This window comes from Tachypleus tridentatus, chromosome 12 (assembly GCF_004210375.1).
Source record: "Tachypleus tridentatus isolate NWPU-2018 chromosome 12, ASM421037v1, whole genome shotgun sequence".
NCBI classification, from domain to species: Eukaryota; Metazoa; Arthropoda; class Merostomata; order Xiphosura; family Limulidae; genus Tachypleus; species Tachypleus tridentatus.
The window spans coordinates 122,590,370-122,616,697 of NC_134836.1; the positions used below are offsets into that span (position 1 = coordinate 122,590,370).

A 26,328-nucleotide genomic window follows, 5' to 3' on the forward strand; every position below is an offset into this window, starting at 1 on the left:
AGATAATTGAAACAAAAGAGGAGAAATAGAGAAAAATGTTACGCGAAAGAGAGAATCAGTTAGAGAAATTTCAAAGTAAGGTTAACCACTGTGGAAGTGAAAGGCTTAACCGTTGATATATTAGAGTGTGGTTAACAATTTTGAAATAGATAAAAAAACTAATCTGTTTCTTTGAAGGGTGAGCTACAGTAAATGAACCCGTTTTAGTGGGCTTTGACAAAAGGTATGTGAATATTGGAAATACGAAAGCACACGTTTTTTTGGAGTACAGGATCCAACTGCGGTAACCCAACAATAACATAAGAGAACTATGCACGGGTGCTATTACAACAGACAGGCTTGTCGAATTATTCTAAAGCACTTGAACTGGCTTAAATTGTCTTTTCACAAAAAACAGAAACTGCATACTGTTTAAGATAAAACTATGAAGTAGAGTGCGTGCTGTTTGTTTATTATCAAATAAATCGCCAACAATTTACAGACACCTACTGTAAAAGAATCCTTAGCCAAACACACCTATAATTCACTTATATTAATATATAGTTCTACTAAAAAGTAAGTTTCCTGACAATAAGTAACGAATAAGTATTCATTTAATGTCATTAACTGCTTTCTTATTAATATTTCAATTAAAAAGGCATTTATAATGTTATAAATACTGTTTTCAAATGTCATTTTAATCATGGCTAATTATGTTGATCTCACTTTTCACTCATTTTCAAGAAAGATACTATCTACGAAAAGTGAATAATGCATTGGTGGGGAACGGAGAAAGGGATTTTTGTTTTTGAGTTTTGACAAGAGACGACAAATAAATATCAATGTATGGAGACATCGTTGCAGTACATAGCTTTTATGTACCATTAAAGTATTAGTACTGGTTTGAGATCTTCTAACATCTAACTTACAAAGATTTAGCAACTAGATGTAGAATAGCTGTAAAAAAAATACAAAAACCTCTGAATATATCTAAATAAAAATGTATTATTTGCTGTTTATGGAGAGTAAAAATATGATGGTATTTTCAATTAATACTTTACTACAGTTCCAATTTTAGAATGTGAATAATCATTCCTGTAGATAGTATTAGTAACTAAGTTACCTAAGATTTGTAAATTAATCGATGTGATACAAGTCCTGTGAGAGAGAAAGCAGTGAAAGCAATCAACCATCATTCATAAAGAAGTGCACAAACTGCATTTGTGGATTCTAGAAAATTATGAGTGGAAGCAAATAGTAATGTGCATTTAATTTAATCTAGCCCGAGTTTATTTCTTGAAACAAATTAAACAACTGTAGTAATTAGCTTGTACTTAATGTCATAGTGGTTGATTCAGAGGTTTTTTGTAAAAGTAGAGCTTCATGGAAATATCAGTGGATTACACCATCAACCATTAATTTCATATCTGTTCATTGAATGTTCAAATCTTAGATACTATGCAATTGTCCTAACCATTGCAGCATCTCTGGTGACGAATTATACAAGCAGTAAAAATTCTAGTAAGAATATATATCGCAAATAACCAATCGAAAACTTTGATGAAAGAAATTAAATAATCCGTAGATACTTTGTATGCTGGTTGCTATACACGATTATCATGAACTGACGAACATTGTACTTATTTTTGGAAATTGTATGGTCATTTAAGAGTGCACCATGGCTTGTTGTATCATCAGCATTGAACAATTGAGACGTACAGCCAACTTATTATCCAATTAACAATCTCCAAAGTTCTGCGGATTTTTCATAATATAAGTATTGGTGAACACCATGGAATACCAATAACTAATAAATTCGTTTTAAGTTTATTTACTGATCATAATATGTATTATTTTATTACAAGCCACAGCTCTTACATCAAGATCTGGTTTGAATTTTGCGCAAAGATACATGAGAGCTAATTGTGTTAGCCGTCCATAATTAAGTAGTGAAAGACTAGAATGAAGGCAGCTAGTCATCATCATCCACTGCTAACTTTTGGACTATTCTTTTACCAACGAATAGTCGGATTGAACGCAATTATAACTCTCACCCGATTGAAAGGACAAACATGTTTGGCAGGACAAGAATTTGAACCCATGACCCTGAGATTGCGAGTCGATCATTCTAACCACCTATATTACAACAAAGAAGAGTATCACTAAAATTGTTACGAGTTTAGATCTCTATGTGATTAAATACTTTAGAATGATTGCACTAGTAACCGAAGCACCATACATTTTCTGAAAAATATCCTTCCTTTCTGGGCCCGACATGGCTAAGTGGTTAAAGCACTCGATTCATAATCCGAGGGTCGCGGGTTTGAATCTTCATCACACCAAACATGGTTGCCCTTTCAGCTACAGGTCGTTACAATGTGACGGTCAATCCCACTATTCGTTGGTAAAAGAGTTGCGCGAAATTCAAAACAAACCAAAAACTGTTACTTCTGTTTGTTTGTAATTAATTAAAAAAAAGCGACTTAGTAGATCATCTGTGCTGTGCACATCACAGATATGCATCAAAATCCTCTTTCTAGCATATAAGTCCACGGGTTTAATTACTGCTGTGCCACTTGAGTAGGAGGGGAAGGGCTGTTAATTAAGCATGTTACTTGAAATGAAAATAAGTGTAAATAATCCTGATCAAAGAGCTTTGATATATTTCTAATGTTACAAGTAGAACTTTGGAAATGGCGAACAAAATGTGACTAAACGACTTTTAATTCTCGGAAAAAACGACTGTGCTAGCTTAATTCAGTGTAAGACCAGAGGAAAAGTTCACCACCCACTGCCAACTCTTGGGACTACCAAAATATAGAATGTAAGCGACTCGGGCGCGAACCCGCGACCCTGTCTTAACGCGCTAAAATACTGAATATAGAAGGCCTAATACTAACATTTCATGACAAGTATAATTAATTACAACCATACTTCGCCAGCTTAAAAGAAGGCGTTTAAACCATAACAGTTACTGTGTGACAAATAGCTTATATAAATTGTCATTGGTTGACGTTTTGATTTTCTTTTATTTAAATACTGTTAATACAATATTGTACTGATTATTCGTGGTTCCATATTGGACTTTATATTGTGAGAAATATGTAGTTGATAGTAGATGTGGCGTATAAAGTGAGGTTGGATTACTGCTGTATTTTTTTTTTTAAACTACAAGAATGGAATGAAGAATGTAAAAATTAAATATATACAATACATTAAAAACTAACGTATTATGACAGTATTTATACTGCTACATCAAAGTACTTTTACTAGGTATGACTGAAAATCCCAAACTATGGTTTGATTGAATTTTACGTATGGATTATTCATAGCGTGTTTTAAACAATAGGATTTTATTAACTGTCATAAGTTCCGTTTTAATTTTATATCGACCTTTTCTTTCAAATTTCTGAAAAACAAAGTGCTTACTTTTGTATGTTATACAACAGAGGGCAAGTAGTGGTGGCACAATAGTATGGCAGCGGTTCTAACGTTAGCCGAAAAGGTGTGATGAAACATTTATTATGATCTTTGATATATGTTTTAGATGTTCTCTAGAAACCAAGGAAGTACGCAGGATAATTAAGTTAATAATACCAGTTAAATAACAAATAAGGGTGAGGCTAGTAATTGCTTTTAAACTTACGTGTCAGTTAAGACGTAAGTTCAATCCCTGCGCCTAGGTAGCCGTGAGATTAACAATGTTTTTTGTTGTTATAGTCTAGGCCTAACCTATAGTACACGTTATGTGATTAGTAGTATTGCTATTACTGTTATTTCGTTCACCATGTTGATGTTACTATCATGTGTGTTGTATTATGACTTTTACAGAGGTTCTTACTGTGTGAATAAATATTTTCAGTTGCATAATAGAACTAGAGCCCATGTTTTAAAACTAAAATCTCAATCAAATATTAATATTTTTTATTTATCTGAAGTGAAGATGCTTTTGTTTTGTTCTTTCATGAGTTTCTTCCAGATAGATATGGTATCTCTAAGTGGGAGAGGGGTAAGTCTAAGAATTTGCAACACCAAAACCTGAGGTTCATTACAGAAGTGAGTGGGGCATAGAATAAACATTAGTAAATATTAGTTGACATATTATTACTAAAGTAAAACAATAACACGATGTAACATAAATTTTGTCCCTGGATAGTATGTGTTATTTTTTAATTGCTTATGTTGTAAAAGTACAGGAAATGGCCATTATTCCCTTCAAACTTTGCTTTTGTGACCTGGATAATGAAATTTAGAAATTAACCTGTTTTTTATGTAAAAATGGACAAATTTGCACATTTTCATTTACACACAGTCTGAATAAAACAACATATGAATCAAGATTTACATGTATTTATACTAAAGTTATATAAAAATGTTTAGAAGTGAGTAGTTTTTCGAGATTTGCAACTGTAAGGTAAATCACTTTCATGTATCAGCCTCCAAATATAGTCTCCCATCGTGTTTTTGTTACATGCTTCTTGGTAGTGGCGTTCAAAGTTAAGTATACCTTGGTGGAAGTGCTCACCTTGCTCTTCTGAGTATGTTTCCATGTTCTTGAATTTATCAAGATTAGCATCAAGGATATGGACTTTCAGGGACATCCTGTAGCCATTTTGCTGTAGTTCTTCACCAGAGCCTCAACAAGTTCCATATAATATTCAGCCATGTGATTGCCCAAGAAGCCCCGAACCACTGTGACAAAGCTGCCCCAAGCTTTTTTTCCTTCCTACTGAGCTTCTTGGAGAATTCTGTGCACTCCAAAATCTTCTTTATTTGTGGTCCAACAAAGACACCAGCTTTGACCTTTGCCTCAGACAGCTTAAGGAATAAGTCTTGAAGATACTTGAAGACTGCAGACTCCTTATCAAGAGCTGTGACAAACTGTTTCATAAGACCCAATTGTATGTGCAATGGTAGGAACAACACATTCTGTAGGTCCACTAGTGACTCACACTTGACATTGTGCCTCCTCACAGAGAAATTGGTGCATTGTGGCCATTGCTTCTTGTTGTAGTGCACTGCATTGTCCCTACTGCCCCAAAGGCAAAGATAACAGGGAAACTTGGTAAAGCCTCCTTGGGCACTCATCAGAAATGCCACCATTTTGAAGTCTCTGATAACCTCCCAGCCATACTCATCATACTTCAAGACTTCTAGCAAGGTCTTGATGCTGTTGTATTCCTCTCTGAGGTGCACCAAGTGAGACAGAGGAAGAGACGGATACTTATTCCCGTCATGGAGCAGCACAGCTTTGAAGCTTCTACAGCATTCAAGAAAGTTCTTGAAAATTCTCTGTCAGCTACTCAGCACTGAATCTACCTGGAATGTTCTGGAAAATGGGTAAATTTGAAATTTTCATTACCCAGGTTACAAAAGCAAAATTTGAAGAGAAAAATGCATCTTTTCCATTTACTTTAGGAATAAGCAATTGGGAAATAACGCTTTCTACCCAGGAACAAGAAAAAGTAAAACGTTTGTTACATAGTGGCATGAGCAGAATAATACAAGCCCTTTCAAAAGTAACAACAAAAATTTTTTTTAGGTTTTACTAGTCGTATAAATTCTTAGTGAATTGTATGTTTGTATTTTTTTAGGTGTTACTAGTCTTATAAATTGTTAGTGAATTGTATGTTTGTGTGATGTTTTTGTAATAAACACACAAAGAAGTGTCAGTGAAACTAACATCTTACAAATCTGCAGTATTGTGTTGCCAGTAAGGTTAGCAAGTCTTAAACAGATGAAACAAGAATTATCTTCTGTAAGTGGGACAATTAAATTAATTGGGATACTGACCAATAGTGGTCAGTACCACTATTACATTATATTATATTTGTTACATAGTGGCATGAGCAGAATAATACAAGCCCTTTCAAAAGTGACAACAAAAATTTTTTTTAGGTTTTACTAGTCGTATAAATTCTTAGTGAATTGTATGTTTGTATTTTTTTTAGGTGTTACTAGTCTTATAAATTGTTAGTGAATTGTATGTTTGTGTGATGTTTTTGTAATAAACACACAAAGAAGTGTCAGTGAAACTAACATCTTACAAATCTGCAGTACTATTGCTGTCCCCTGCCAGTAAGGTTAGCAAGTCTTAAACAGATGAAACAAGAATTATCTTCTGTAAGTGGGACAATTAAATTAATTGGGATACTGACCAAATCTGGAGAAATTTTTAAAATAGATTTTTAAATTGTACAGATGGATATATCACTTATAGAAAAAAAAAAAAGTGAATGCAAGGGAAAAAAAAAATAGGTTGACTTACAAAATTAAAACAGGCATTATAAACATAAGTTTAAACTGGCTACAATAATGGCAGATATGAAGGACAGTAACATCCTAGTTTGTCTGTGTTAGTAGACTAAATTGAAGTATACAAAATAAGAATAAACCTAAAAAACTGCTGTCATCATCTTGTTAAGTATAGAATGTTTAGATACAAAATTAATTTTAGTATAGTTTTAGAACCAAAGTATTTTTACATTTCTGTTTACAGCAGGATGTTGTAGAGATTTAAAACGTGTTTTTTTTCATACACACATACACTATATATAAGTATATAACATAAAATAACCTAGCTTGTTCCCAAGAAATTATAAGTTTTTTTTAATGAAGGTTAAACAAAATATAAAACATTTATTTGAGTAGATAAAATGGAAATAAACCTGGAAGATTGTTGAAGTTTAAGACAGTTAGATGAATAGGAAATTAATAAGTAAAAACAGCAAATATAAAGTTTTAGCTGAAATATGTAATTAATAGTAAGGATTTCCTCAGGTGCTTCAGCTGATGGATAACGTGAGTTGTCGGATTTATAACACTACAATCAATAGTTTGATTCCCATTGGTGGACACAGCAGATAATCTGATGTGGTTTTACTGTAAGAAAACACATGCACAGCTTTCTTTAAATACATTAACGACAAACAGAATGGGAGTAGGGCCTTTGAGGGATGTTACAGGAAGGCTAATATCTGATAATTATGGGATGTCTAGGTTATTAAATTTTACTTCCTATTTTTTTAATAAGTCAGAAGATTAGAAGTTGGTTAATATTATCATCTTTTAAGGAAGGTGATAAAGATTGCCCATTTATTATAGACCCATTTGTATTACATCAGCAGTGGGAAAATTATTTGTAAGTTTCTGTAAGGTCATTTAACAAATTTTAAAATGTTGTTAGTCTCCGGAAAAATCTTGTGTTACTAACCTTTTGACATTCTTTGAAGATGTTTTTTATGGTGCAGATTTGAAGAATTATAAAAAAGTAAAATATATGTCCTTAAGAATGACAGGAATGGATGGTTTTGATATAATGGGCTATAGATATATGTTTAAATATAGATTATTTTGATGACAGAAATTTCATTGAAATACAGGGTTATAGATTATTTAAGAGGGAGAAGGAGTGATCTTATATGTAAACTGTGAGTTACATCCTGTTGTTGAGGATACAAAAGATAACAGCAAAGAGATTGAATCCTTCCAAAACATATTCATCTCCATTGACACTATATGTAGCTATTTCTCTATCTCCAGGTTTTCCACTCTTTGCTCATCCAAGCATTGAGAATGTTTGTTCCAGTCTTTTATACTTGATTTGAATGCCTTTGGCAAATTCTAATATGCAAATTTCTCTACAATCTTCAGTGTACCCTCTATTGAGGTACTGTCCGTTAATGTTTCATTCCAATAATGTAATAATTTTTTTGATGAAGCATTTGACATGGATTTCTGTCAACAGGATTGTTGTGATTATGTACTATTTACATTGTGATTTTAAATGTAGTTGTCATTTTACAGTTATATTTTCATTTATATTTATACATTAACAAAAACAAAAAAAATCTTACTGACGGGTATGAATTCCAGAGTTAATGTTTTTACTACAGAGGCCAACCAGACCTTTTCTCTTCCACCTCTTTATCTGGCAGTTGTCAACAACCAAGGCATGGGTCACTCTCAGTTGAAGCTGTTTGTGATATGATTCATTGCAATGTGGAGATGTATATTTGGATCAAGGCTGTCTCTTTGGGGGGTTATGAGACAGCTCTTACAAATGACTGGAAAGAATTTACACTTACTTTTTCCAACTCTTTTATTTTGCTAGGTTGGCCCAAACAGAGGATTATTTTGATCAGCTACTTTTAATTTAGTTGGTTACATGGGTTTGGGGGGTGTCTCCTATTGCATTTGACTTCTTCCTTGTTAGCAGAAGGTATGGTATGTGAATACTTGGTTTTTTCTACTTTTCCTGATATTGATGTTCATGCTGGAAAATTTGTCATTCAGTTATGAAGCAGGATAGCTATGCCTTGTCCTCCACATTTATCAGATCAGCATATTTTGGTTTGTCACTGCAAGGAAAGGCCTATTTAAATTCATTGGATAGACCCCTTTTTGGACCTGTGATCACTTCAAACAGACCGTAGTTTTCTTAGATTCGTTCTCATGAATGTCCTGAGGTATTTGTCTTCAATCCAACTTTTGGCTGAAGTATACTAATATTCCCTTCAGAAATCTGATGATGAGTTGGGGATATTGCTGATGTCTAGCTCAGTCAGAATGTTTTCTTCCCTTCTTTCTATGGTTTCCTGGCCAGTTTGTTGTTGGGACTTATTGAGTAGGGACACTTTGTCAGGAAGGATTATTTTAATGTATTCTGCATTCATGGAGTTATGGGAAGATCCTTTTTTCTATCCCATGTTATTTGCTGGAGTTTCAGAGGTTTTAAAATCACAAATTGATGTAGCCTGTTTACATTCTTCTTTGTCATCATAGGCTTCTGGCTTTAATTTTAGAGTATTGGCCCATAGTGTTTCCCAACCACTTTGTTTGGTTCTCAGGTCTATTGGTTCTATTACATGGTCTGATAGTTTCCTTTTTTAAGGGTTTTCAACTATCCTCTGTAGCTGTTTTGACCACATCTGTTAGACTTTAACCAGAGTTATTTTTCCTCAATCATATAATTTTCACTTCCAGAGTTCTTTTATGTTTTACTGGATCCCACTCTGTGGAAGTGTTGCCCAGGCACATATGCTTTACTTTCAAAATTTTATACTAACAACCACTTTCATTTTAATTACTACAGGTTGCAACAGGTTAATTATGGCCTACATAATACCATTGTTCTAAGCTTGAGGTGTTGTTCCCTTTTGGACTCTTTCAGATGGAGGAGAAAGTTTGTCCATTTAGTTTGTTTAGTTTCTCATCATGATACTGGTGCTGTAAAATGTGTCACTCTGTGGGTACTGGTTGGGATCCAGTCAAAAGTATGTATATGTATATAACATTACAGTTTAACAGCCTTACCATATATGTTATGGATGTAGTACAGTTCCCATATTCTTGTACCATGTTTTATATGGGTGACTTTAATTTCTGGCATATAGATTGGGAAATGCTACCATTAAACCATGGGGGATAAAGGTTTTTGAAAACTGTTCAAGATGGTTTTTTTACTAGTTGACCAAGGAAACTACTAGAAACAATATTGTTTTAGATTTGTTGTTAACTTGTAATATAGAAGTTGTTGAGAAGGCAGATATTGGGGAACGTTTGGGTGTAAGTGATCATTGGTCTGTTAGGTTTGATGTTTTGCTGCATATGGAGATAAGGAATAATGATATTTTGGTTACAAGTTTTAAAAAAAACAGATTTGAAAGGGATACAACAAGAATCGTGTATTGTGAATTAAGCAGCTGGGTTATTTAGAGACAGTGTTCAATTCTGGAAAATTTCTAAGGATAAAGTTTTGAATAGTGAAGACAAACATATACTTTAGAGAAAGAAAAGGGTAGCTGTAATTAAAACCAGGCTGGCTCACAAAAGGTATAACAGATATAATTAATGGATATAACGAGGGTTAATTAAGTGGTATGATGTGAAACTTTTAGAAGAATATAGAAAATCAAGAAAGTTGATCAACCAGGAAATTAGGACATCAGGAAGGATGTATGAAAAATTTGGTTTAAAAATGAACAGTACAGATTTCTTAAAGTCAGCACATTGGATAGAAGAGTGGTTGGAGGAAAGAAAGCAGAGGATTGTTGCAAATGGAGTTTAGTCAAATTGGATTAATATCACGAGTGAGGTACCTCAGGGATCAGTCTTAGGACCTTTATTCTTTTTGATTTACATTAATGATGTATATATATAGATAAAGGAATGTTAAATAAATTACTTTGTTGATGTATTGAGGTCTTGGATGTTGTTGGCTATGAAGAGGATGTTGCTGCTTTACAAAAGGATTTAGATTGTATACCAGGTTGGACAAATAAATAGCAGATGGGTTTTAATTTCAATAAATGCAAGATAATGCTTGTGGGTTATTGTTACTTGAATTATAATATATATATATATGGACTGGAATAACCTTAACAATGTCATGAAAGAAAGGGATATTGGTATAATCGTTAGTCACTCTCTTAAGCTGTTTGTTGTTGCTAGTTATAGTTGTATCTATAGAAATATTGAATACAAGTCTAAAGAGGCTATAATTTCATTATACAAGTCATTGGTTAGGCCACATTTAAAGTATTGTATTTAATCATGGGCTGCTAACCTAATGAGAACATTGAATTGTTGGAAAGGTATTGGAGGAGGGTTTGTCACATGAGGAGAGATGAAGACTTTTGAAATTGTTTTATCTTAAGGGGAGGTCTGCTTAGGATGTGTGAGATTTTAAAGGGAACTAATTGTGTCAGTGAATCATCTTTTTAATGACAAGGATAGTAGGATCAGAGGACACTAAATAATTTGCCAGAGTAGGCATCATCTTCAGCTAAGACAGTTATTTTTCTAACAAGCTTCTGGAATGGATTGCCTTCAGGTGGTATGGAAACTGTATATTTAAATTTAAAATAAAAAGTAATAAGTATATGAAATATAAGGGTTGGCTTTAAGATTTTTATATTGATACTTTAAAGGATGGGACAGCCAATATGGGTCAGTAGGTCCATTATTGCTCTTTAACATTACATTTTTATGTTACATGTGGGTTAGAAATGTTACACAAGTAATGAAGTTGTTTTACTTTGAAAAAAGAATTAGGTTGGATTTGATTGAGGTGCTTAAGATTGTAAATAGGAACTGATAGCATTGACACATCATTTTTAATATTTTGCAGTGAGAGTAGTAGAACTAATGGACATAAGTATAAATTTTGGCAGGGCAGGAGTCATTTTCAGCTATGACAGTTGTATTTTACTAACAAAATGTTTGGCTTTTGGAATGGCTTGCCTCAGATGTGATGTAATTAATTTAGAGTTTTAGCAGAAGATTGATAAGTATTCCAATGGTTCTGGATTTGTAGTGTTTAACTGAGCTGACAGGACGGACCAAAATGTTCCTTTTTTCGTTTATGTTATGTAACAAAATACTACATACACAGTATGCGTGGTGTTAACTCCAATAATCCAGTCATTGTGTTTGCTATCCTCCAGTTGATTCATTAATGCTTGACTTAATTGTACCTTGAAGTGCTAGACATTTCTCTGATTTTCTTAGGTTTTTGTGCCATTGAAAAAACTTAGTGCAGTCTTTTTCGGGGTGTGATTTGCTTTGTCAACAAAAATTTTTCAAAATGATCCTGAAGATTCTTTTATATTTCCTTAATTTATAAACTGAAAGAGGTTAATAAAGTGGGTAAAGCATTTGTCATTTGGCCACAAAATGAATTCTTTGCTTCTGGATCTAGAAGAATTGTAAGTGGATTTTGACAAAGAAAGAATGATAGAGCAACTGTCACCATGTCTCAAAGATAATCTTTACACAGCTGAAATGGAGCATGCAATAAGTGTAGGTAAATGTTTGGTGTTGTCTGTTTCCCTAAATTTTATCACTTCAACAACTTGTTTCTTCATTTTATAAATACATAACTAGAGGTGAATCAAGTTCCATGATGACAGCTTTGATAATGAAGACTTCAGGTGTTACTGAAGCAGTCTCAAAGTGTTGAAATGTAGTTACTGTACTTTGTGGATTAGCACAAAATCAGCAGTGCTTATTAAACTACCAAGAAAATAATAAAAATACTGTAAAAGTTTACACTTTATGATAACAAGTATGACTGGAAGAAAATGAACAACAAGAGAGATATTACCTACAAAAGTGTTACACTTTTTCATTGAATACAAGAGCTTAAGTGAATATGTGACTTAAACTATTTTATTTCTTTAAAACATAATTTTAGGATTCTGTTATTATTACTTGTTGTTTGGTAATCTGTAATAAACAAATGGCATGAGTTCACTTGAAACTTGCTAGTTCTAATATTCAATAATTATTAGCATTAGTACGTTGTTAATTTTTAAATCAGATTTTGCTATATCCAAATCAGAGTGCCCTTTAAGCTATGACAAAATAAACTGTGTAATGTTATATATATATTTTTTAAACACAGCTTATATCTTGAAGGCTAATTAATTTAATACACAAAAAATACTCCAGCTTAAAGCTAGTTTACTTTGTTTGTTAAAAATACTCCAGCTTAAAGCTAGTTTACTTTGTTTGTTAAAAAACATTATTTTCAAATAAAAACAGAAGACCAACAACCTTAATGTGTGCTCACGGGTTGTAAATGGGTGCATGAGATGATGGATGCAGCCACCTACATTGGTAGCCTGGAAGCCAGTTAAACAGTGGCAGCACCAAAGGAGGCTTGAGTCCCCCAATATTGTTACCTACATATATTCATAAAATATGGAAAACACAATCGTCGTTGTTGCTTAACAATTAACATCAAAGAGACATAGATCTGTAGAACTCAACGTCTTCATTAAGATGAAAGATAGTTAGCCTGATAGTGACCTTACTTTTCCTCAGAGTGTATTAACTTACATGGGATAATTCGTTTCTGCTATTTAAACTGTGTCTTTGTTATATTTCTTTTGATTTGTAGCTTTACTCTTAATGGTATATTAAATGTTCAATCTAAGCTAATCTTGATTTTCTTTATGTATTACCTTGGGTGGAATTTAGGTGAGCTTCCTCTTTTACATATACACATATTTTCATAAACAGATTATTTCCAATTTGTAATAATGAATTATTAATCAGAGTATGTGTTTCTACTGCAGTTAAAAGTGGTCCTTGACTATAAAGCCATTACAGGTACGGTGTTTTACAAAAATACTTGGTAATTTCAAAATTATTAATTTTGACTTTTATGACAAGAGATATTGACCTTGCAACTTAAGTTACTTTTTTTTATTTTGTTCTGATTTTCAAAAATGTAATGACTTAGTGTTTCATTATTGAATTTTTATAAATCGATTATATGTGATCCAAAATGGTTGTTTTTATTATCACTGTATTCTTCTGGATTAAATGTGAATACATTCAAGGAGAGTTAAACTTATTTAATAATTAAATTACACATATATTATTTGTATACATACACACATCAGTTTATGTGTTTAGTTATAGGTATCTTCCATTTATCTTAAATAACCTTATGATATAGAAGTATAGGTAGAAAGTACGACAGAATATTTTTCATCACTCAGTGTATAATTTAGGAAAAAAATTTGAGACTCAGCTTTGAAAAACACAAGTAAGTTTATTCATTTATTTAGTTTGACTTTACATTATACAGTTCTTTTTTATTTAAAAAAAAAATTTGTTTCAAATCCTCTGTTTTTGTTCGGTTTTTCTAAATTAAAACTAAGTATTGAAGGTGAGGACAGCATATTACCATAAAATATTCCACCAGGTCTCCTCTTACCCTCAACAAGCATAAAACTAAATCTAACAAAAGTTTTGAAGTTCTAGAATTCTAATTAACACCACACAACACCTCATTAGTCATCTTTTCCCTTTGACTCCAGAGCATTTTGATGCTTTTTTGTTTGACAACTTATTTCAACTTTTATGTAATGATATCTGTTGGCTTGTCATCTTTCAGACTGATGTATATTTCTTGTTTTATCTTTGTCCTAGTTGGAATTTTTGGTTTTGATAACCTCTGTAACATTTCCATGAAAACTATTCATATTTATTATTTATCAGAGTGTGAAACTACACCTGAGAATTTTTTTTATTCCTGTTGGTTGACATTTTCTGTTGACTTTCACAGTTTTTACCAAAACTTTAGTGACTCAGATGAGTAGTATATGTTATCCTCTGTTTTCCTATCATAGTTTCTAACAAGGCCTATTTGTCCATAGTTTCTAACAAGGCCTACTTGTCCATAGCTTTTAACAAGGCCTACTTGTCCTTATTCTTCATACATTAACCCTGTTATGTTGGGCTTTTCTGTGCCATTCTTACTTCCTATTTTCAAGATTTATGATAATCCTTCTGGCAAGTTTCATCACATTTTCAAGTTCACATCTTATCAACAAAAAACAGCTGGTGTGTAAGACAGACATATGGATTTACTTCAAATTTTACAGCATTTTTAGGATAATTATTATGTGCAGGCAGATCCATGACACTGATAATACAGCAGTATGATGCAAATCTCTGTTGTTTGCGTGTTGAGACTACGTACTATTGGCTGTTATCATAACACCTGAAAATGTTAAGAATACATTAATGATGTTTACATGTATACTAATTAATATTGCAGACACAGAGATAAAAAGTAAATAAATGTCTAGTCAAACTGACCTAGTTTGAAACATGCAGTATATATATATATATATATCAAATCCACGGTTACAGAGATATTTATCATAGTGTTCTGCAACCTTCACATTTTTGAGTGGGGTTTACAAAATAGATGCCAAAGAAACCCCACACTTCCTACTTACTTGTTTTTTCCAAGTTAGTAGAAAGTCTGTATTTAGTATCTCTGGTGTTTTCCATGACTTTCTCTTTTGGTGTTGTCAGTTCACATACACCCTTCTGTTGTAGGTCGGGTTTCCATTGGGAAATCACCTGTTGCAAGTATCTACCAGTCTGTATGATTTGAGTGATGGTTTTCCCTTATTTATTATTCTTTTCTGTATGATGTTTCTCCTAGTGTAGATTTTTTAGGTTGTTTCTCAAATTTGGAACATTCTGTACTTGTAAATACATGGAACATTCAAGACTGATATCATGTAAAAGTCACATTTTGTGTTGAAATAAGACTGGAATTCTGTAATATCAGTTGTTTTTTTTTGCCCTTAAAATGGATGCTGTTTCCCATTTACTTTCAGGTTCTGTTCTCTTAGAAAATGTAACAGTTTTTAGCGTGACAACCATTCAGAGGTAACTATCGTATTTTCAATTTACATTGTCAGTATTTGAATGGGATTCCAATCAGTGTGAATGTCTAATTACATGTTACACTGAAATGTTAGTAGGTGGCGCTAATAAAAATGAGGCCATCTACTTTTCTCTCTTTCCCAAAGCACGATTGTATATTAATTTGCAAAATTAAAATTGGTTTCTGATTTTCATTGTTACTGGTTTCATTTCCTCAACTCTACATATGACGACTTTTAAACTCTTCTCTTTCTGTTTGAAAGTCTTAAAACAACAGTCATTGCTGTTAACATACTTTATTAGGAAAGACCCAACTGTATATAAATGGATGTAGTGGTTACTGGCTGTAATTAAGTGACACCAGGAGACAAAAAAGAGAAAACTTTAGACTTTCTAGTCTTAAAGTCCTCACTGGATTAACTGTATGTTTATTAAATAGTCCTTGCTGGATTAACTGTATGTTTATTAAATAGTCCTCACTGGATTAACTGTATGTTTATTAAATTCCATTTAATTCTAAAATTGCTGATGATAAATACAAGTTTAATAGAAATGGAAATGAAATAGGGAACCATAAAATTGGTCTAGTCATAAAAAGTGGGCATGTACCTGAGTGGATGTTACCAGTGAAGTCAGTCAAAGGTTTTTTTTATTTTCACTTTCTGTTTTTGTTTTTTTTTAATATACAACAGATTTATTAGTGTTTTCTGAAAACTTATCAAGTTTTGTGTGGTACTAAACTTGTAAGTCTGGTATCTAAAGCACCATGTTTTTCAAAGTCAGTCAGAACGATCAACACATCAAGAAAGGATTAAGAAAATGTTTTCTTGGTTTTCTTTACAAGTATTTTGAAGTTAAAAGCAAAAAAAGGAAAAGAACATTTATTTGCAGCCCTGTATAAAACTACTGAGAGTTTGTATAACATTTTTGTCCACATAATATTTAAAAATAACATTTTTAAATGCATAGGTGCATAAATGGATTGCTAGAATGAAGGTGGTTTAATAACTTTGAGCTACAAAGAGAGATTTAAAGTTTTTGGACTTGTGTTTTCTGGAGTAATATTCTAGTTTGTCTACTCTCATTGGCAATAGACTGAATTGAAGGAGAAAACATGGAAACAAACTTATAAAAATACAATCACCATGTTATCAAATGTAGAATAAGGTTTAGATAGAAAGTCACTGTGGCATACTTTTAGAAACATTGTTTTATTTACTCTGTTTACAGTACGATGCAATAGATTTAAAACATTTGTACCTTTATATTTTTATGTACTTGTATATGTGCACTAACAATGTGTCACATAAAATGCTATACTTTATCTGAAGAAATTATAAGACTGTTTTATAGTTTTTTTCTATGAAGTTGTGTACGAAGTTTACAGGAAATATGTAAAACAGTTATTTTGGTGTATGATTACATTAGAGTAAACGAACTGAGAATAAACCGTTTTCTGGATTTTTGAAGCATTAGATGCAATCTACTTTAGTTTCTTTAAAATTGTTAGGTATTTGATAATCTTTCTGATGGTGACTGTGTAATAGAATGAAAAAGTCAAAATTATAGACTTGAATATTGGAGGATATAGATTTAAACTTTGGAATACTAAGTGTAGATGACTTTAACAGATCTGTATCTTTGATTTGTGTCAAACTTGTGGAACTAACTGCCTGTCTGATTGTGATGTGTGTGATTATTTTAAACTATTATTAGGTAGAGCTACACTTGTTTTTGATAATTAACAAAAGGGCAAACTGTTGATTTACCTTCTACAGTGTAAGAGTGAAAGCAAAAGAGAGTGGTTAACAAGATATCAAAAACTAGTTATGTTGCATCTTTTGTCCAAAACCAGGGCTTTCCAGGCTGGCTACAGTACAAAAGACATGGAAATGGTTGTAATGCTGTTTATGTTATCAAATTGTTTGAGCAACAGTTGTTTCAGTCTGAACTTGTTTATTAGGTGATATTACTGTAAGTTTTCTTATCTAACCAGTATAGTACCCAGGGCTAGAAACTTCTGTTACTGCTATAAGAAGCATAGAGCTTGTAGGTTTAGCATTAAGTGGTCAGGCTGTTAATGTAGAATCCAGGACTGTCTCACCTCCATGATCCCTGACTCTCGCATTAAAACAATATGATTTTCCATTCCTATTCATAAATAGATATTTTTGCAAAAACTTGCTACTTTGTTGCAAACATTTGGCATTTTCTTGATAAAGCATAAGATACGTACTTTGTGAACTATTAGACTTGAATACAATAATAAAATGAAGTAGATCACCAACATTTCTCTGATCTTCATAAATATTTATGAAATTTTTTGAATGATGTTGCAATTGCTCAGAGTTTTTCTTTATACGAACCTTCACGTTTTTTGTTTTGTGTTTTAAACAAAATTATTTTACTATTTGTATTTTGTATTTTCCAATCATTTTTTGAACAATTTAGTCTCCTGTATTCAACTGAAAATGTGTTTGACAATTGTTTTATTTAAATAGAACAATTTCTTTCTAATAAGAAGCCAGTTTTATAAACAAAGTGTTTAATTTTTTTGCAACAATATGTAATTTCTTATCTTGAAAAATACAAGCTATAATTACCAACTTAACTATCTAGTTAGATTATCACTTTGAAACAAACAAACCTAAAATTACAAACAAACTTTCAAGATGTTTTCAAACAAATGTAATAAAAAATAAATAAAAAGGAAGATTATATAAGAAATATTTGGATAAGACATTGTTCATATATTGTTAGTGTATGTGGTGGTGATGCTAATATTACATACTGTTTTATACAGATTTATCCAGAGAAATTGTATTTTCTGTACATTTTGTTGCATTCTTAGAATGCCTATTGGAATTTTTTATTTTCATGGTATAGTTGTTGGTTCACATATACAGGTTTTGTTCTCCCTGTTATTTGCATAAAAGAAGTTTGCCAGAAATGTAGTGAACAATATATGCTGCCCTAAATTATGAATGCTATCATTCGAGGAATTTTATATTTTCTAATTAAACTTGGTAAAGTAAAAAGTTTTGAAATGTACAGTTTGGTATTGCCTTTTATGGTTGATTTCTTCATTTTGAAATACTTAAATTTGAACTAGTTTTTAGAGTTTTATATCCTTACTTTTGTCTAGTGTTCAAACAGGTTAAATCTGTTGTTATGGTTTGTACATCTTCTACAAGCTAGTGAAGGTTTATAATTATACTGGTCATAAAAACATTAGTATTAGGCCTATTACATTTACAATTATACTGGTCATAAAAACATTAGTATTAGGCCTATTATGTTTTGAAACACTACTTTCTGTAATTGTTCTTTTTCAGGAAGTGCCACTTTGCAGCATTATTGTTATTACATAAATGCAATAGGCCTAATACTAATGTCCTAGGACAAGTATAAAGGTTGAATCTATTTCTTTACGATACTTGGAGATTTCAACCATAAGGAATTGTCCACAGTCATTTGTTTGGATACAAATAAAGAATGACAAAATTGTTTTTTTCTTAACCCAAATCATATTTTATAGATAGCTAGTTTCTTCCATTATCTGTATTTTCGTATAAATTGTGAGGAGTTTTCTGTGGAGGAGATTTATTAAGATGATTTACTTACATGTTTTCTTCAGAAAACATTGCAGAAAAACTAGAAATTCCAAGTGCCAGTATTGCTGTTAATTTCTATAATGATATTCTTATGGTGTATAAAATTCAATACAATGCTTGTTATTGGTAGAAGTAATTGATCATCCTGACAGTATCAAAATATTCTTTTCTGTATTACAGATTTTGATACACAGAATTTATCAAATGCATCTTGAATTTGTGATGCTATTTGTTTATTTTTCATCAATATTTGAACAAGGTCTAATGAGTCATTACATAAAATTAAGTATAATAAAACTAATGCTAATATAAAATCTAGTGTAAGAGTACATTTTTTTTGTTAAGTAAACTTTTGTTTTACGTAATAAATGAACTTCTCTGAAAACTAATAATAAACAAACTTAGAGATAAATCACGACAGACTACGGTAGTTTAATGCATTTTTTTGTGTGGGTTCACCAAGAAAGAATGCTTTTATTTACAGAACTTGGGTCATGTTCACAAAAAATGGATATTAGATGAGCTGATAGCTCGAAACTGTTTGAATGGTGAGCTTGCATGATGCACTGTACATTGTAACCTTTAATAATAAGAAGATGAGGGCTGATGAAGAAACAGCCATGATATTTTGGGTCTCGTGTGTGAGATATTTACTAAAATCTTCTTTTATGTATATATACACAGACCTATCAGGTTTTCTTTTTTTTTAATAAATTGTTTTATATTATAAATGATATAAATATTGTGCCATAAATTTCAATAACATGAGTAATTTCTAAACTGTGATATCAAAATATTAGTGTACCAACATTTTGTAATCTTTCAGAAGGCTGTAGTAAACCTATGATTTTGATAGTAAGGTCTTCATGTTTTATAGGTTGAGGATTACAAGGACAATCTGAAAATTGAGGTAAGAGAAAACACAAATTGATAATTAAAGTAAAATATGCATTGAGATGACACAATAATTGCAATGAAAGATTATATAAATAGATAATTGAGGATATACGTTGTTGTTGTTTTTATAATGTCCTACAAAGTCAGGAAATGTAAAGTGTATAAACTATACAAACTGACACATGTAGGTAGAGATGAATGAGTTTCAGAAGATTTTGTTTCCTGAAAAAATGTGCAAGTTTAAGTAGATTAGAAATAGATAATTGAAAAATGGGTTTTGGTTTTGTTATATTCCTGTAAATTGAGCTGTTAAACTAAAAATGATGACAAATAGCATTGTTTTTAAATGAAGAGCAGTGATAATAAACATTATAAGTTCTGATGAATATATGTATTTTGGAGAAACTAAAGTGGATTATTTTTATTTAAAATCTAAAGGTTTTGACTTATCTTATTCCTCAGAAGTGTTTTTTTTCTTTACCCTCCTTTCTTACTTGGTTACATTTCATAAATATTATTTATGGTGAGTTTTGTGTAAAGTGTTATGAATGCAAGGTACATTGAAGGACAAATCCATTTGCTGCACTTATGATCCTGTACCACAAGAATTACTTAGATGATATTTATAAGGAGTTTATCTGAAACTTTCTTGGTGAAACTTTAGTAAATATGTTTTTTTTTAGATTTTAAATTTAGTAAGAAACATTTGAACGGATGTAAAATTTTCCTCGGGATGTCATCCACTGAGGATGTACATTGAATAACTTCAGTGTAATTGTTATTGAATACAACCTTTTGTTATGGCAACTTAGAAGGTGAAATCAATGAAAGTTAAGTCATTACTTGTGTTTTAGGTTTAAGTTTGTGGAATTTTTCCCAAATCTTATGATGATTACATTTTAGCAGAATATTTATGCAATTTAAGTTGTGTGAGAGGGGGTTTCTTGTAGTTTCAACTTAAGTTGAGAGAGAACAATGTTTCAACTTTCCCAGGTCATCTTTAGGTTGTTCTCTCCTTATCAATAAAAGTGTTAATACTCATACCAGCCATTGTGAGAGAGGAGGCTTTTTGTAGATTTAACTTAAGATGACAGTTAGGAGGTTTCTAGTAACTATATATATATCCTAGTTCACATGGGGGTTGCTGCCTGAATGGCTCTAAAATAATAAACACCTTGGTAAATTTCATCATTTTTTTGAACACACACAATCATAGTGTAAATTTCAGTTTGAGATCTGTTAGGTCCCAAAACTTCTGGGCTTGAATGATAACCATGGGTGGTCATGAGATGTATTTGTAGTAGGTCAACAGAAGTGTTAATATTTTACACAAGAATATAGGACTGAAGCATATGAAACCTGGCCAAAAGAATGGAAATGCTGTCTTCTACTGAACATGATTTTTTGACAGTTGGATATTGAGGTACATTCTAAACAAAATAAGGAATCATTTATAATCACGTTATGGGAGAACTGTAAAAACCTTTTAGCAAAGTTGCATATTATTTGCTATTATTGTAGACTTGTTAACCTGGTATTAACTTTCCTACTTTCAGTTAACTTGTTTTAAAGAAATGTTTGACTTAAGCCAAGTTTCTCTTCAGAGGGTCACCATTTGAAGATATTGTATTACTAAAAATGGTTCAGGACATGATACCTGGAATAGAAGTAATATTATACAAGGAGACTCTGAAATTGTTTTCTCTTGAAGAAAAGGAGAGTTAGAGGAGATCTGGTTGAGATATTTATGATTGTTAAAGGAGTTGCCAGTGCTACTGTGTCATTGTTTTTCATGTTTAATACTGAGACTGGTGGACAGAAATATAAATTCTGGCAGAGTAGTGTCATCTTCAACAAAGAAAGTTTTATTTTTCATAGATGATGGTTGTATCATTTAGTGTGTTTTTTCCCTCACTGTACGGTAATGTTAGAATGTTTTGCTGGTTTTTTTATTAATTTCTGAAAAAATGGAGGGTTTTGGACTATACTTAATTAGACCCATACTTATACAACATTAAATTATAGTTATTAATTTCTGAATTTAAAAAAAGTTGCAGTTAATGTTAGGCATCTGTTGAAAAATGTAGCCTGTTTTATAGGCTTCATGACATTGGAAAATGAGAAATGTTTCAGTTCTAGTACAAACAGTGAATAAACTTTAAAGTTGATATATATATTGAGGTCTAAATTTATTTATTTATGGACTAGAAAGATGTCATTCAGTTTGGCCTAAAATTTAATATATTACACAAAGAAAATGATTTCAAGTTACCATTGTAAATGTGCTTCATTTTATCTCAGGAAAAATAAGTTTTCTTGATTTTCTTTTGTGCTGTTCCTAGTTGTATTTATTACATGTAAAAACTGAAGTGAGGGTTAGCTGTAAAACAATGATTTTGAATGATCAGTAAGGGTTAACTTTGAAAACTCTGTCTAAATTCTTTTTTCTTTCCATGCTCTTAAGCACAAGTAAAAAGTGATTCTATCTTCATGTGTAGGCAGAAAGCTGTTCATATAAAATGGTTCAGGTGTAAAGTATATTGACACTCTAGCAAGCTCTGATAATGACAGCGTTGTAGCTGGAATCTTTTGTAAGAAGGGATAAGAAACTGTCTCTCTTTTACACTATAAATATTAAAAAGTGCAATCCAAGTACATAAAGGTGTCAGTACTAAAAAGAAAGACATACTGTTTTCAAGAATCCTAACAGTAGTTATGTAGTTCATTTTAATGATGAAGGATGAGATGGGGGTCTAAAGTTGTCATGATCTTCCTCGTGTCATACTGGTTTACCGTGTCAAGTTTGGTGCTGATTGATCGAGAAATGCGGAAAGGTATAATGAACAGATGAACATTTATTTATATAGATTAGGTTATTTTAAATCATATACAGAAATATCAGTAAGCTCATTGTGAACTTGAAAAATTAGGCATAACATTTACACATAAGTAGTATCAAAGGTTACTTGGTTTGCACATAGAAATATTGATTATTAATTCAAATGTAGGAAAATGTCTTTATATAATAGTTTGGCTTAGATGATGAGAAAGCTGATATGGAGAAACACGTCCCTCATTATAGTGAAACACATTACATTATTTTAAGACTGTGTTTCAGTATTTGTATGGGAAATAAAAACAATTGTGTAGCTCAACTATAAACAGACAAAAGCTTATCCAATCATATTTGAATGAGTGCTTATTAGTACTTAATAATCTAAACTTTGATAAATTAAGAAGTATTTATTGTCTTCTAAAATAATGTTGACGTAACTTACACAAGTTATAAACAATTTTAAGAAACCTTGTCACCCAAATGCTTTATCTGGAATAAACTAGTTTATATATCTATATGTATGTTGACTGCAAACCTTCTGGTATATCTTGAAGGTTTGTACATGTGTTGATCGTATTAATTTTTCAGTGTTTGTGTGTATTTAATATGTACATGTTGACTGTGCTAACTGGATATAGTAGATATTGGTTTAGTCAACATCTGTTATGAATAATATGCTTGTATCGGTTGGGAATTTTTTTTGCAAATTTTTCAGTTAAACTCTACAAATATCATATCATTATAAAGAACTTTTTCTGAGGAGTACAAATTAGATATTGGCTTTATAATTTAGAATTACCTCATCTGTTTTTTGCTAAGTCAAACTTTTTAATGCAATGAGTATGCTATATGATGGCATGTTGTTGCCATCACATGATGACTGGCTTTGACTTCAGCTTTAGTTATTTGTAAAGTGTTTCACACGAGCAACACTTTCATGTAATTTCTCAAAGAAAACAAAATACATCACATTAAATACAATTACTCTGGTTGCTTTCATCTTACTGGGTTCAAAACTATTATTATCACGTTTTGAACATTGTAAACATACATTCAGACATTTCAGCATATTCAGCTATGTTTGCCTTTCTTAGAACTTTACTTTGCAGAGACTTAGCTTATATTTGTTTCATAGATTACTATAAACATCTTTTATCTACTTTTCCTTTAGTACAGGAAGATTCTATTCTTTGTTTTTGTGAGTTTCTTTTCTGCTCATGAAACCGTGTTGTATACTGAACACTCATAACTGTTTCTACTCAGTACACTTGTAAATACAATTACTTTATATTTAGTTTTATCAAATAACATCTATATGAGTTTGTCTGACCACAATAGTGTTTTTAAAACTAGATCACAGTTTATTGATGTTACACATAATGCTCACAAGAAAGTGTAGTTTAAATGGCATGTATGAAAGGACTAAGTATGTTCAACTGACAAACACGAGTGTTATCATGAATGTTTTGCATGTTACAACTGATGTATCTTGATCTTTATTTTAACTCAGAGGTTCTTAAGAATATTGATGTGTCTCGATAATTAAGATATATGTTTGCCATTCTGATAGTCAAACATATCTTTGTAGTTTATACAGGGCTAGAAATGTATTTTTTTTACAAATATGAAAATTGTTAAGTATCGGACTACTTGACTAGGTAACAAAGATTTTGATCTCAAAATGCTTAAGTGGCAAATTGCTTACCATGATGACACAAGTTTCTCACCTTAAAAATTGGCCCACCAAAATGGTTGTATGGTTCAGCTAATGCATTGTTCAGCCATCTGGCCCTTTATTGAGAAAACCAGTATCTGTTGAATGATGGGAAAGAATCAGTCTTCCGTACAGTCAAGTCCAAAGATTTTAATGTCTTATTGAGAGTGTCAGTTCCAGAGTAGAAGAACCTGGTTGGCTTCACTGTCTTAATGATGTAAAGACTTCTCTCCCATCATGGCATTCTGTTCATCCAATATGACAGTTATTTCTTCTTGAACCTTATCATTAAGACATAGGTGTTTCCATGGGGCAGTTGGGTAACAGATCTTGCGTACTGGTTTTATTAAATATGTAGCTCTACTTTATTTCATTAATGCTGTAACTTTTGCTAATTCAGTTTTTGTGGCAACTCTATCTGGAACATGTGCAACACATTAGTGCTACTGTCTATCTATCTCATGCTGTTAGGTCAAGTTTCCAGGTTCAAAGGGTTTAGTCTTGTGAACAGATTTCCTTCAGACATTTGCAAACCTATCATTCTTCAAGGCTTCAAAAATTGAAGATTGGTACAGGAATTCTCAGATATTATCGTAAACTGTATATCTCTTGCAATAATTCTGTTAATGCTGGTTTCTGAACATAGTGATGGGTGCATTATATTGGACTTCGTCAGTAACCATCTTGTTGAACCAGTGGTGAAGGTTTTACAGTCTGATTCAGAATGTCTCTCAGAGGATGTATGAACCTAAAACATCTGTTATTTCTATTTTAAAATGTTGGTGTCACTATTTTCCTCTGTTTTTACTTTTATCTTCTCAATAATTCTTAATGTACAAAAATAATACTTTTCCTTCAAATTTCTCTTTTGGTTCTGTTTCTGTCTGTCTTATTCCACCAGGCTACAGATTTTGTTCCAAAGTCAACTTGGCTACCTTTTCCAAACACGATTCCTCTTGTCCTTTGCACAATAAAAAAGATAGATGTTAGTAATCCACCGTAAATTACAAGAGATATCACGACTGCATTCTGTTTCAAAGCACCTTCGTATCTTTTTAGCATACTTATTGAGGATCCATCTCATCAAAGGATTTCTCTCTTGTCAGCCAAGATAAAAAAAATTACATTTGAAAGGTCTTTGAATACTGTTTCATGAATGTACTACTTACCCGTATCACATTTGAAAGCTGGACAATTAGAAGAACTTGTTAATTGATTGTTTTCAAATGAGACTTGGATAATCATAATTTTAATTAGTTGATTATTTTTATGAGTTGTGGCTCTGATCAGTTAAGTTAAACAATCTTGAATTAATCAATACATTTTTTGGGATGCTAGCTTTTTTGTTTGCTATTAAAGAATCTACAAACAGAATGCCACAAACCCTTCTTGATCGTTTACTTCTGTTCAACATACATTCAAGTTGTTGATCTAATTCTACTCTGCCATTCTATGGGGGTTCCAACAGAAACAGCTTTGCTCTTTACTAATGATTCCTAATTTAACAAGTAATTTTGTTGAACTTTGTATTTGTTGATATTGAGTTTAAAAGGTCAGATGCTGGTCAAGTACTGCCAACCACTGGATCTGTAAAAAGTAAACAAAAACATTCTATGAAATCTGTTATTTTTCTCATCTGTAATAATTAACAGTGAATTAAATTTTGATTTTTGTAACTATTTTTAACACCATATGCTCAATCAGAGGCCACTCAGTCCTGTGTGGGTGATGTAGTAGAATGTAGAATTTTAGAGGTAGTTAATGTAACTGTTTTACACAGACATCTAACCTCTGTAGCTGCTAGTGATGCTTATTTGGCAAAAAGTTTTCAGCATAATTGTTGAGCTTTTAAATATATTTTTACTTTAATTTATGAAATATCATTGAATCCACGAAAGACAGTATGACGGACATGCAAAGAAATAGTTTAGTGGAAAGCATGAAAAACCATAAGTATGAATTAGGGCTAACTGATCTTACATCTGAGCTTCACAGCAATCCAGGTTTAGATGCCCATGATGGGCAGAATGCAGATAGCCCATTGTGCAGCTTTGTGCTTAATTACAAGCAAGCGAACACACCTAGGCCTA

At 31.8% G+C, this 26,328-nt stretch overlaps 2 protein-coding genes and 3 long non-coding RNA genes across 24 annotated transcripts in view; 2 read left to right on the forward strand and 3 right to left on the reverse strand.

Moving 5' to 3' along the window:
* LOC143234563 (papilin-like) overlaps nucleotides 1-26,328 on the reverse strand; it is a 196,160-nt gene that overhangs the window by 89,932 nt on the left and 79,900 nt on the right. The window lies entirely within an intron of this gene.
* Nucleotides 3,360-26,328, forward strand: part of LOC143234566 (proteasome activator complex subunit 3-like) — a 33,992-nt gene continuing 11,023 nt past the window's right edge. The window contains exons 1-2 of one of the 2 annotated variants that reach the window (XM_076472027.1): nucleotides 3,360-3,484; nucleotides 19,669-19,701. In XM_076472027.1, coding sequence (XP_076328142.1) covers nucleotides 3,455-3,484; nucleotides 19,669-19,701 — 63 coding nt within the window. In that variant the 5' untranslated portion in view covers nucleotides 3,360-3,454. The remainder of the gene's footprint in view (nucleotides 3,485-19,668; nucleotides 19,702-26,328) is intronic. The other variant, XM_076472028.1, reaches the window with a different exon arrangement.
* LOC143234574 (uncharacterized) lies at nucleotides 3,669-6,029 on the forward strand. Its single transcript, XR_013018716.1, has 2 exons — nucleotides 3,669-5,573; nucleotides 5,878-6,029. It is a non-coding gene; the product is annotated as an uncharacterized LOC143234574 (long non-coding RNA).
* On the reverse strand, nucleotides 13,596-25,423 carry LOC143234575 (uncharacterized). Its single transcript, XR_013018717.1, has 2 exons — nucleotides 24,252-25,423; nucleotides 13,596-14,497 (listed from the first exon to the last, which is right to left on the reverse strand). It is a non-coding gene; the product is annotated as an uncharacterized LOC143234575 (long non-coding RNA).
* The window catches only part of LOC143234572 (uncharacterized), a 28,548-nt gene continuing 27,842 nt past the window's right edge, over nucleotides 25,623-26,328 (reverse strand). For all 3 annotated transcript variants that reach the window (XR_013018715.1, XR_013018713.1, XR_013018714.1), the window contains one exon: nucleotides 25,623-25,825. This is a non-coding gene — a long non-coding RNA (uncharacterized LOC143234572). The remainder of the gene's footprint in view (nucleotides 25,826-26,328) is intronic.